Consider the following 12,684-nt stretch of genomic DNA (forward strand, 5'->3'; position numbering starts at 1 on the left):
TCTTTCCCCAGTGTGACAATCAAAACTGTCTCCAAACAGTGCCAAATGTCTTCCTTGGGGAAACTTGCCCCTGATTGAGCTAGGCTACACAGATAACCCCCAAAGTCAAATTCTAGTTATATGTTCAAGATATAGTAGAATGAAGGGGCAGGCTTCTTGAGAACTTGTGCTTGTTGAACATGTTATTGGGATGGAGTTTCATTTGGGCAGCATAATAATTAAGGTTTAGCTTCTGCAAGTACATTGTATTGATGAAAAGTAGATATTTTTTCAATCTAGATTTAATTGAGAACAGTAGGTGATTGATTGTCTTCTATTTCACCTCCCTCCCAAAAGCCTGACAGAAATATGTAGGACTGCCAAAATGAAATCTGTAGTAGGATAACATTGGGGAGCCTTCTCAGGGTATGACTTTCCACTTACTTAAATTTCACTACATAGAGAGGCCACTGGTGACTTACATAATCTTATATGTGTGTCTTCCTATAGAGATGAAGTGGCACTTTTGGCAGAGACTGTATTCACCAAATGCCTATGAGATCCTTGACTTTTCCCGGTCCCCTTCTGAGTTAGGTTGGGGCCATGTAACTAGCTCTGGCCAGTGAAATGTAAGCTGAACCTAACTTCTGGGCTGAGGAAGCTAAAAACCAGAGTGCCTCTTCCGCTCTCTCCTTCTCCCCTATCGTAGTGGCTTTGGGAGCCTATGAACCAAACAAGAGTTGCTCCTTTCTTTCATTGTCTCTGTACTCATTTCATGGAACGTCTGTTAGTTGGACATTGAACTCTCTGAATTGATCTGCTTAATTCTTTTATTTTCAGTGGCCATCATTATTTTTCTACCGTTTGGAACTCAGTTGGAATTTGGTCATGGGGAATAGAAGGTTCAGCTAAGACTCAAGAGCACAGCCATCACTGTCAGTTGCCTTTTTTCATGTTAATGATATTCTGGTGAGAAAGCCACATGCATATGAGGTAAACAGTTACTTGGAATGATGTTACACCTGATCTAGCAAGTTCTTCCCTGAAGGAAGGTCAGGGGATTTGGGGAGTGCTTTTTCAGTAAATAAAGGATGAAATGACGAAATGACAAGTGGTGGCACAAGAGGCAGGATAGCATGATCATTAGGAGTGTGTAGTCTGCTGTTCAACTGGCTGGATTTGAATCGTAGTTTTGACCCTTTTTAGCTATGTGATCTTTGGCAGGTTACTTTAGCTCCCTGAGCCTGACTTTTCTCATCTGTAAAATGGAATGCATTATAGGTTATAAGTATGTAATATATGTTTAACAATTAGAATGGTACCTGTTCTGTAGCATATAGTTATTTTACTTTCTTTTTCTTTCTCCTTCTTCCTCTACCTCCTCTTCTTTCTCCTTCTCCTTCTCCTTCTTTTTCTTTTGGTCGATCTTCCCTTAAGGTGCTTCTTTTATTGTAAGTTCTATTTAGATGTTTGCTGTTACTATTAATTAGGTTGCAAATCAAAAGAATTATACCAAGCCTATGAGCTCAAGAATATGTTGTTTTATAAATAGCCTTTTGTATTTCTCACTGTATACTCCCATAGTTAGTATAAATCAGTTAAGTGTTTTCATAATTCCACTTGCTTCGTCTTTCCTACCAGGCATATGACAACCGCTAACATAAATGGTATTTATGGTCAAAGAGAAAGGTGCCCTTTCCTCTGTGCAGTTACAGCTCCATGTAAGTGCACCTGTTGGCAAGCAGAGCACTGGCTGGATTTCACCCCCATGCAGCCACTGGGCAGGGCACCTCTGTGTAGTGTTCAGTCTGCATGACTGTTGGGGCTCTGATGGGAGCATTACCCCTGGAAGGAAATCTGGCTTGGGAAGTTCCAATCTCATGCTCCAGGGTGAATTCTGTCAGTTGGGTTGGATTACTAGTAATTGTGCCTGATTTCCTTGTCCTTCCCTTGTTGCTTTGAAAGGGTGAGGGCGAGCATTGAGCCCATCACCTGAAGGGCTTGGGTATGAGTGGGAATCCACAGGTATATTATCAGGTGGTTAGTATATGGATTTAAATCCTTGAGATTGGATGAGATCACTTAGGTGTAGTGAGTGGAATAAGAAGGTAAATGGACCAAGGAACTCACATTTTCAGAGATCACGTGAAAGTGTAGGAATAGAAAAGGAGACTGAAAAGGAGACCTCACGAAGGGTGGAGGAGAGTGAGGGTGAGTTGTCACAGAAGGTAAGAGAAGAGAAAGAGAAAACCAAAGACTACACTTTGTGAATAGCTATGCGGGCTACTTGGCTGTGCACATCAGGATAGTGATTCATGATCCATTGAAAGGTGATGCTAGCATTTCTCTTTCCTCACTGATCAACCTCCTGTCTCACAGGTAAAAGCCTCCGATGCAGATGCAGGACTCCATGGCTTTGTTGAATATTCTCTTTATGCTGGATTCCAAAGCTATGAAGCACCTCAAGCATTCCAGATAGACCCACATGATGGGCAAATCTGTGTTTCTCAAGATATCGACAGGGAAAGGGATCCAGCCACCTACGATCTCTTGGTGAAAGCTAAGGATGGGGTAAGTCTTTATGTATGAAATTTTAAACATACTCAAAAGTGAACCACTATGTGTGTATTAGAGAATACCAAGGATTATCAATCAACAACTGGCCAACCTTGTTTCATAAATCACTACCTCTTTCCTTTGCTGGAGTGTTTGGAACCAAATACCAGACGTTATATCATTTCACCTGCAAATAATTCAATAATATCTCTAACAGATACTGACTTTTTAAAAAGCACAACCATAGTACATTAACAGTAATTCTGTAATAATATCTAATATTCATTCCATTTAAAATTTACTGGATTACCTAAAAATGTCTTGAAGTAGTTGGCATGTTTAAATCAAGATCCAAATAAGTCCACGAATGGATTTGATTGTTGTATTCCTTAAATTTCAATCTGTAACAGTTAGTCCCGCACTCCTCCCCCTTACCTTTTCTCCTACAGTATTTATTTTTAGAAAAAAATCAGATCAATTGTCTTGTAAATTTTCCATATTCTAAATGTGGCTGATTACATCCTTAGGATTCACTTAATGTGCTCTTTTATCATAGTTCCTATAAACTGGCATTTTGAGCCAGAGACTGATTAGTTTTGGCTTTAAGTAGGTGGTGCTCTGTGCTTCTTAGTACATCAGCAGACACATACCATTATTTCATTAAGGGTTGCAGTAGGGTGATTTTCGAATTCTGTCTTTCCTTTTGCATTTATTATCTGAAATATTTCAATTAAGAAGAATGCTCTCTCATCAACTATTTGATTACACTGAAATATAATTCATACAGGAAAGGCAGTATAATGCTTGATTCTTTCACTTTATCAGTTTTTAGAATAATGAGTTGGTGCGTTTACCATCTCCAAACATTACTGATGATTTTTTTCCTAGTTTGGTTATAAATTCTTGTATTTTTTGTATATTTGTTATGTTTTGTATGTTACTGACCTTATCTTTTCTGATGTTCATATTAATTGACCCACCTTGGATCAGTGGGGGCACCTTCAATTTGGCTTTTATGTCTTTTTTGGGTAAACTTTTAAACTAACGTATAAAGTGCATGCAGAAGATTGCACAAATCAAGCGTACAGCTCAATGGATTTTTTCAGAATGAAAACATACATAGAAGCAGATGAAGAAACATTACCAGTACCCTGGAAGCCCCTCTCTCGGCCCCTTACTGTGACCATCCTTCCCACCCTTTAAGGATAATCATTATTATCTTCTAATACCAAACATTATTTGCCTATTTTTAAGCTTTCAGTGAATGGATTCATACAGTATGTGTTCTTATTGTTTCTTTTACAGGGCATTATTTGTGAGCATCATTCTTGCTGTTGCGTGTAGCAATAGTTCATTGATTCTAATTGGTTTATATTATTCTTTTATGTGAATTTACAGTAATTTTTAATCTGTTTTGTAATTGATGGAATCCATTTTAGGCTATGACAAATAGTATTTCTATTAACATGTAATTTATTGAAAAAATATAGACATTTATATTGGGTATATATTTAGGAATGGAATTGCTATGTCATAAGAAAATCAAACAACTTTTCAAAATAGTTGTACCAGTTTATACTCCCACCAATTTCAGTTGTTGTACATCCTCCCCAACATTTGGTATTTAATGTTTTTTTACTTATAGCAGTTCTGTACCTGCGAAGTAGCGTATCACATTAGAGTTTTACTTTGCGTTTCTTTGATGACTGATGAATAGAGCACTTTTTCATATATTTATTGGCTATTTGTATAACTTGTTTTGTGAAGTGTCTAATTCTTTACCCATTTTCTATTTTACTATTGGCTTCTCTTTATTATTGATTTGTATGAATTCTTTACACTTTTGGAATGGAAGCCCTTTGTTGGATATATTTATGCATCTATCTTGTCCAGTTCTGTGGCTTACCTTTTCACTCCCTTAGTGGAGTCTTTTGAGGAACAGAAATTCTTAATTCTAATTAAACTCAGTTTATCCATTTGTTTCCCTTTACATCTAATACGTTTTCTGTCCTTTTAAGAAGTATTTGTTTACCTTGGGGACATGAAGGTATTCTCTTGTTTATTCTTCCAAAAATTTTATTGCTTTACTTTTTACACTTATTATTTCAATCTAGTGGGAGGAACATTTATTTTTTCACAATATGGATACTCAGTTGACTCAGCACCATTTACTGAAATGATCAATCTTCCCTCACTGTGCTGTAGTGTCACCTTTGTCGTGAGTCACTGGACTGTATATGTGTGTGTCTATTTCTGGACACCCTATTTCTGACCTCTTTGTCTACCTTTGTACTAACTCCATATTCTCTTAATTACTTTAGCTTTATAATAGGTCATGATATCATGTATTTGTTTAGCTTTGTCCTTCTTTTTTAAGATTGCCTTGGTTGTTCCTGACCATTTACATTTCCAAGTACATTTTAGAAACAGCTTATTCAACTTTTATTACATTACAGCAAAGGCAGTCTTCTCTATGCACTGTTCTACACATTTTTTTCACTTAGTCTATTTTGGAGACTTTCCTTTCTTTTCTTATCTGCCTACTACTTACTTGTGTAGATTGGTACTGCTAACACCTTTCTGGTCTAATCTTTCTCTTTTGAAATTAGCGGGAGAAGCTACCTACTTAAGACACGAATTGATGGGAAAAGATGAGTCTAAATATATTTATTACAAGTAATCATGTAGAAAAAAACATGAAAATAAAGTCATTTAACTCAATAAAATTACCATGATGTATTTAGTTAGATTTACCAATCCCTCTCTATGTGGTTTCAGGAATTTTTGCTTCAATGTAAGAAAAGAAGTAGGAAACAAAAGCAAGAGTAAACAGAGGAGTTTAGGTTAATTCAAGTCTATGTGATTATTTAAAACTCAATATATGCATACACAAACATTTATCTAAGGCTTCAGAAATATATTCTTAATAGACTTTGAGACAATTTTAAAAGGAGTCTATAACCAGTTTAAATCCAATACTGCAGTAGTTGAACATCTGTTTCTAATTAGTTGGTTTCTTTGGATGATTTTATAAAAGTGTATGTAGAAATTATCTTAATAGAAATAAGATTACTTTATGCCAGAAATTTTTTACTGCCAAAAAGTAGTGCATTAATTAGGAGCATTGGCAGTGGAATGAAAAATCAACCTACATATTTAATTTAAACCTCCTTGCTTATTTCTTTCTGTTTCCATATTGAACCTACTCTACACACTTACTCTATGAAGAATACCTTCTTTCCCTCTCAGCTCTCCAGTCTCTATTGCAAATTCAAGTTCATCTTTAACCACACCATCTCTCCATAAAGATTTCCAAGATTTTTGAACAAAGGAGATGATTTTGTTTTCTCCAGTTAAAAGGTATTTTATTTTCAGGATAACTGAGACAGTGTTTACAGACAGTGTAGCAGCTTTTGCTAGTTTTTAGAAATCAAAGAAGAGACAGTCTTCAGGTTGATGATTGCTATGGTCTGAATGTTTGTGTCCCCCTCAGATTCATATGTTGAAATCCTAAAGCCCAAGGTGGTAATATTAGGAAGTGAGGCCTTTGGAAGGTGATTAGGTCATGAAGGAGGAGCCCTCAGGAATGGAATGAAAGAAGTCCCAGAGATCTCCTTAACCTCTTCTGCTGTCTGAGGACACAGCAAGAAGTTGTGGCCTTCACCAGAACCCAGCCGTACTGACACCCTGATCACATACTTCTAGCCTCCAGAACTGTAAGAAACAAATTTCTGTTGTTTATAAGCCATCCCGCTATGGTATTTTGTTATAGACAATGATGTGCGTGAATATTCTGTACAGTGTTTATATGTTTAGAATATTCTTCTGTAAAAACTCCTTGTTTTGTAGATGGAAAACCCTCCAACAAAGTACAGCATATTCCAGTTTTGTTAGAGTAGAAACATCCTTCCTGTGGGTACTTCATATCCAAGGTCTCATCCTCCTGTTGAGGTGATGTCCTAAGCCCAGCTCCATTAGACATGGGAACTGGTCTGCACCCTTCCTGGTTTTAATATAGATTTTATTATTATTCAGGTATGAGTAAGGAGACAACTGCCATTGAAAAAACAGTTTGTTATACTCACAGATCCCAAGAGGAGGAGCATGCCACATTCTGGGGGGGAAGCACTGGGTCGGTCAGGAGGCAGAGGGGGAGAGGGAAACTCTGGGTAGGGGCCTTTATTGTGGTTTCCAAGGGAAGGAATGGGAGAGGCAGAATAAGCAGGCTTAAGACTGGCTAGATAGAATAGTTTCAGTGGCCTGGGGCATAAAGTCTGTCTCTAGTTATCTGGTACCTAGCTGTGGGGTGATTAGGACAGGTGAATAATGGCCCAGAGTGTGAGAGCCAATAAAGGAGGTGGTTGGGAGTGTTGGTTTACATTGGAAAAACATTCTCGCCTGACCCCCTGGCAGTCCCTCCAGGGCAAGCAAGGCCCCGGATCTCAAAGCATCAGGATTCAGAAAAAGAAGATGCAGCCAATGCGCTGCCCTGGTGCAGAGTCTTTCCAGAGGGGATGGCAAAGGGCTGACCTGAACCCTGGTACGCATCAGACTATACAAAAGAAAATCTTTGCAGCCACCTTGTTTCACTCCAATTTCTTGGAAATAGCACTCAGTCGTATGCAGGGAATTCATTACTCAGTTTAACTTCTGGCCCAGAGTAGCATCTTAAATCATCAAAGCAAGTTTGGGTCATGGTATGGGCTACTCTCAGTACTTTCTTCTCCTTTGTGTCAGGCCCCAGCATCCCAAGAAAACTTCACTCAGTACTGCTCAGTCCTGGGCAGAGTCCACATACTGATCAAGCGCCACCAATGTGCACCTCCTCTTCACCGTCCTCCCCACTTTCCTCTTTGGTCATCATCTTCCTCATCTTTATCTCCTCCTTCTGAGTCTTTTAACACACCTCCATCATTCTCCAAGTTTACCTCCTGCAGATGCTCTTTGTTTTCGGATCCATCTCACCAAAGTCTTCCATTCTTCCATCTTGTAGAAATCAAGGCAGTACAAGTCATTGGGGATGAACTGGCAGTCACCTGCTTCAAACAAGCCCCATAAACGTAGAGCAGCCTGTGATTTTGGACCAGTATGATTTTGGAATGAGGACTTGGCTCCATCAGAGGCCACTGGCTTTGTCTGAACCCTCTTCCTCCTTCCTGTTGCCTGTGGTGGAGGGCTCTTGTTCAGTGGTGATCATGGTCCCGTCTTCAGCATCCTCCACTTTAACCCCCTCCAGAGGCTCCTGGATGCCAGCTTTCCCACATCCCTGCTTGTTATCACCTTTGGGTTTCACTTTTTTTTGGTCTCACTTACGTTTTCTCTTCTCTGACCCAGGTGTCATAGAAGTACAGTTAATCAAAATCATTGCCCTTCAGTCTCTCTTCCCATTCCTCGTCACAGACACCCCCAAGGAGCAGTGTCTGATGATTCAGAACCACACCTGCCTAAACACCAGCTCTTGGAGTGAGCTCTATTTCGCAAGGGGTACTCTGAGTCCACACCCATTTTCCTTTTCTTCCTTCCTCAGACTTTAGTTGTAGTTTATTTGAATGCAGGGTGTGTTTGTCCACCTTTGTTGAACTTTTACAGTAGCCTCCACAGATGAATATGGTCCTCTGGGGAGTGACAGATCTTTGGCAGCCCAGTCTGGGTGTGGCCCCATCCCTTATGGTGACAGCTCACTCCATGTGAATGTGCCCAGGTTAAAGGCATACCTGTCATTGTCCTGGATGTAATCCCTTGTACTGTTGTGGAAACCACCAAGAAGAATTAGCTGTGTTTTCCAGGCTACCATCTGATACCTGCTTTGACCTAAAGGACCTCCTGATGATTTGATTTGCTCCCAGGTCTTGGGTGCCAAATGCAGGACCCAAAGGTTTGTGTAGTGATAGGATCAATTCATCTTTCTCAGAATGAGCAGAGAATGACACATTCAACATTGGTGAGTGGGGGATCACAGTGTTTCTATTGTCTGAGTCTTTTTTAGCATCTAGCATTTAGAAATGGGCTATCAGAGCCTCAGGGTATCCTCCTTCCCCAGCACTTGGACAACTTCTTCTCCATACTGGTGGCTGTCTGTCTTCTCCTTCTTGCCCATCATGAGGGTTCCCGGTGGCGGGGGCTCCAGAAGGGAGCAGCACACTCAGCCAGCCTGGAGGCAGGTCTTCTTGGGGGCAGACCTGGCGATGCATTTTTAAAGATAAATTTTAGAAGAGTCTTTCCCCACCCCCAAACCATAGGGTTTTAACAGCTTCCTAATCTTCACCTTGTTCGGACCTGAAACTGCCTCCAGTGTCCCTAGTGTTTGCATCAGAATGTATGAGAGCAAGCAACGTGTGTGTGTGTGTGTGTGTGTGTGTGTGTGTGTGTGTTTTATCCAGTGTTCAGGGTTTATTCTGTTATCAGCGTAATCTTAGTAAATTTCTTCTGTGATGAACTGTGCATTTCTATAGGGTGAAGTCTTCATCTGTCATCATTACTCTATGCAATATCTACTCACAGCACATGTTCCTAATCAAAAAGGTTGGTAAAGATGAAGATATCAAGGTTGATAATGACTTGGTAGGCTGTCCTCTAGAAGCAATCGAGCTCCAATTTGAAAAATTAATGAACTCAGGCAAGATATTTTAGGTCCAAGATGTTGGATTCTAGGCCATAATGAATTTAATTAAAACAATGAACTGCACCTTGACAAAGGCCTTTAACTGTACAAAATTACCTTGACAACCTATGGTTTTTCCTCTGATCCTTTCTGTTTCTAATATATGTTCTGAAAGCTCTTTGGAAGAAAATTGCTGAGAACCCATTTGCTGCTTGTTGCTAAGAGATATTTATCTATCAATAGAAGAATTCTTATTAAAATACCTAGATGTTCTGGGCTTCTTCTCTATTTATCCTTGTGATGACTGTCGATATTTTTTAAACTCAATCACTTCTATTCTACCCGTATTACTTCTGAAATAGTCTATTTTTGCTACTGCAATTGCTGCTATTTACCTCATACATAAAAGTCATGAGGATGCTATAAAATTACATGATAAAAATAAATAATTGGATTACACTGCAGGTCCAGTGATTTTTCACAATAACTGAATTATTCCATGCTTATATCTAACTCCTATTTCCTTTTACTATTCATTTTCTGCAAATGAATGTTTCTTTTTTGGTGTGTGTGTTTATTAGCATTCTATCTCTATTTTTTGTGACATCCTGAACTCTGTAGCTGAAATATGTGTTTGAGATAAAGCTATTTCAACTCTTATCTCACCACTCCAGGCTTAGGGGAGGGTTGTTTCAGACTAGCAATATAGAAAGTAGATTGACACCATTATATATATTCGTGATAAATGTTGACTATTGAAGTTATGCTGCAGAGTTTGTGTATAATGTAGATAAATCTCTGGAAGCAAATTTGCTAAGTAAAAGGGCTAATTTTTTCCTTCCCCCCCAGCTTTATTGAGGTGTAATTAATAAATTAAAATTGTATAAATAGGTGTACAGCATGTTGTTTTGATTATATGTACACATAGTGAAATGATTACCACAATTAAGATAATTAACATATCCGTCATCAAACACAGTGAGTGGTGAGAACACTTAAGAACTACTCTCAGCAAAATTCAAGTATACAGTAGAGTATTATTAACTATAATCATCATGCTGTACATTAGGTCTCTGGAACTTATTTACTCTACATAACTGAAACTTAGGGCATGCTCATTTTAATTCTAATAGATTATGTTATCTCATTTTCCAAAAAGAATTCAAGAGCTTATTCTTATCTTATATTTCATTGATCACAACCCTGCTAACCCAGTTTCAGGAATAAACCATTGCCCCATTGCCCACATTTTCTAGCTAAATTGTCTTAACCATATCTCGAAATGCTTGTCTGCCATTCTTTAATACACTACCAGGATTAATTCCCAGATGTCTTAAATGCCACTTTGCCTCATTCTTACCTCTAGAAGTTTAAGCCTCCCAGCCATCCATCATCTGTATTCTCATCCCCATCCTGCTCTGTTCATCCTTTAATTTGGACCAATCTCCTACCCACCCTCCCATACTCTTCTACCACACCCTCTGGAACTCCTGGTCCATCATTTACCAAAATCTCTTGCACACTCAGCCTGGTGTCTGACTGCTGCTTCATCTTCTTGCCCTGATCAAAACAGGCTTCCCCTGAGGATACCGATTCCTCTTTGCTCTCTCATGCAGCAGTCCATATTCCACTAATCACAAGCCGGGAGCGAGGTGCTGAGGTGGGTGCCCTCCTGTTGCCCACTGCAGCATCCAAATCATTTTTACTCCTTTCTCCAGGACCAACTCCTTTTGAAGTTCATGTTGTCAGACCACACCATGGACAATCTTTGTTGCTGCTGTCATATTCTAAACCTTGTTGTCAACAAGGACCTTTACATCTTACTCAGTCTTCCTCTCCATTACTGTTCCCTCCTAGAAACTTAAACTGTCTGTTTTTTGGACCACCCAACACCCTGAGCCTCTCAATTCCTTGTCTTTCTGGTTTCCAACCTCTGAAATCTTGATTTCCAGCATGCTGTATTCTAATAAGCATTCTCATCTTTCTCTCCACTTACATAGCACCTCCACTCCCATAGAGTGATCTCCTGTTAAGACTGCTAGTTTATTGACCCATCTTTAAAGTCATTCAGCTGCAAACTCCCTTTAGTTCCATTGCTCCACAGAACTTTCCAGATAAAACCCCAGCCCTATCTAAACCCGACTCTGCCTTTTCTGTACTTGCCTAAGCAGCTGAATGTGCCTGGAGAAAAATAACATACCTGCTTGAGAGAGAAGTCCTTATCTTCCTGCCAGTTATTGGCTCACATCCTTTGCCCTCTTTCCTGTTAGTACAGTAGAGATGTCCCTGTTTGCATTGAAAGCAAAACCCTCTGCTGTTCAGGCTCCGCCCCCCCCCATTCCAGCCTTCTTAAGGATCTCACTTCTGTAATGATTTTGTCAACTTCGATTGAATATCTCCCATAAGCCTACAGGGCATAATGCTAGTGTCCTGGGGAGCGGGAAGGGTAAGCTGGAACGAAGTGAGAGAGTGGCATGGACGTATATATACACTACCAAATGTAAAATAGATAGCTAGTGGGAAGCAGCCACATAGCACAGGGAGATCAGCTCAGTGCTTTATGTCCCCCTAGAGGGTGGGATAGGGAGTGTGGGAGGGAGATGCAAGAGGGAGGAGATATGGCGATATATGTATATGTATAGCTGATTCACTTTGTTATACAGCAGAAACTAACACACAATTGTAAAGCAATTATACTCCAATAAAGATGTTAAAAAAATAATAGTAGTGTCCATCTTTTGAAAAAAACCCTCCTTTTGATTGCAGGTACCTTTTGAGAAAACCATTTTCTTCCTCTTCTATCTTTCACAGCAAATCTACTTAAAATAGTTGTCTCTGTTTCCTCAGTTTTCAGTCTTTCTTTGATCCATTCTTCCCATCCCACCTCTCTAGTAAAACTGCTTTTAGTAACATGATTTACATTGTGACACATCCTGGGGTTCTTTCTTTATTTTCATTTTATCCGGCTTCTCAAGGAACTTGAAATTGTTCTTTGGACACTGCTTCTCTTGGCTTTGGTGACACCACGGTTCACTGATTTTTTTTTCCTTAACAAACTGGACCCTCAGTTCCCTTCACCTTTGCTTGTTGAATTATAGACTATAGACTTGAATACATTGGCAAAGGAACGCACAGCCCAGAAAAAACTAAGAAACATGAAGGATAGATATTAATATTCTATTCAGGAGTCCCAGAGGCAAAAACAGAGAGCATGGGGAGTAGACAATGGCCAAAATAGACAAAACAACAGGTATTTTTCCATATCCAGTGTTGGTCCTAGACTACCCTCCTGCCTTCAATATTGTATGCTTTCAATTCTGTTGATTTCTCCCAATACTCCTAACTTTCACAGCACTTCTTGAGAAGATTGGGATTCAGGTAGATTGGTTAAGAGTCTCTTACCATAATTTTAAAACCTAAATGATTAAAATTATATCAAAGTGAACCACAACTTATTGGTGGAAAGAGAAAGGATAAGACAAAGTTAAGAAATATTCATATACAGAATTTATGAGGTGTATTATTTACCTATTGCTGTGTAACAAATT

The 12,684-nt window shown here is 39.2% G+C and overlaps 1 protein-coding gene and 1 pseudogene across 1 annotated transcript in view; one reads left to right on the forward strand and one right to left on the reverse strand.

Moving 5' to 3' along the window:
• Window positions 1–12,684, forward strand: part of DCHS2 (dachsous cadherin-related 2) — a 304,834-nt gene that overhangs the window by 144,053 nt on the left and 148,097 nt on the right. Inside the window, exon 3 of the mRNA XM_007450282.1 lies at window positions 2,359–2,550. Within this exon, the coding sequence (XP_007450344.1) occupies window positions 2,359–2,550 (192 nt within the window). The remainder of the gene's footprint in view (window positions 1–2,358; window positions 2,551–12,684) is intronic.
• LOC103070350 (kelch domain-containing protein 4 pseudogene) lies at window positions 7,845–8,422 on the reverse strand (annotated as a pseudogene).

The sequence above is a fragment of the Lipotes vexillifer genome, unplaced genomic scaffold (assembly GCF_000442215.2).
Source record: "Lipotes vexillifer unplaced genomic scaffold, Lipotes_vexillifer_v1.1 scaffold266, whole genome shotgun sequence".
NCBI classification, from domain to species: Eukaryota; Metazoa; Chordata; class Mammalia; order Artiodactyla; family Lipotidae; genus Lipotes; species Lipotes vexillifer.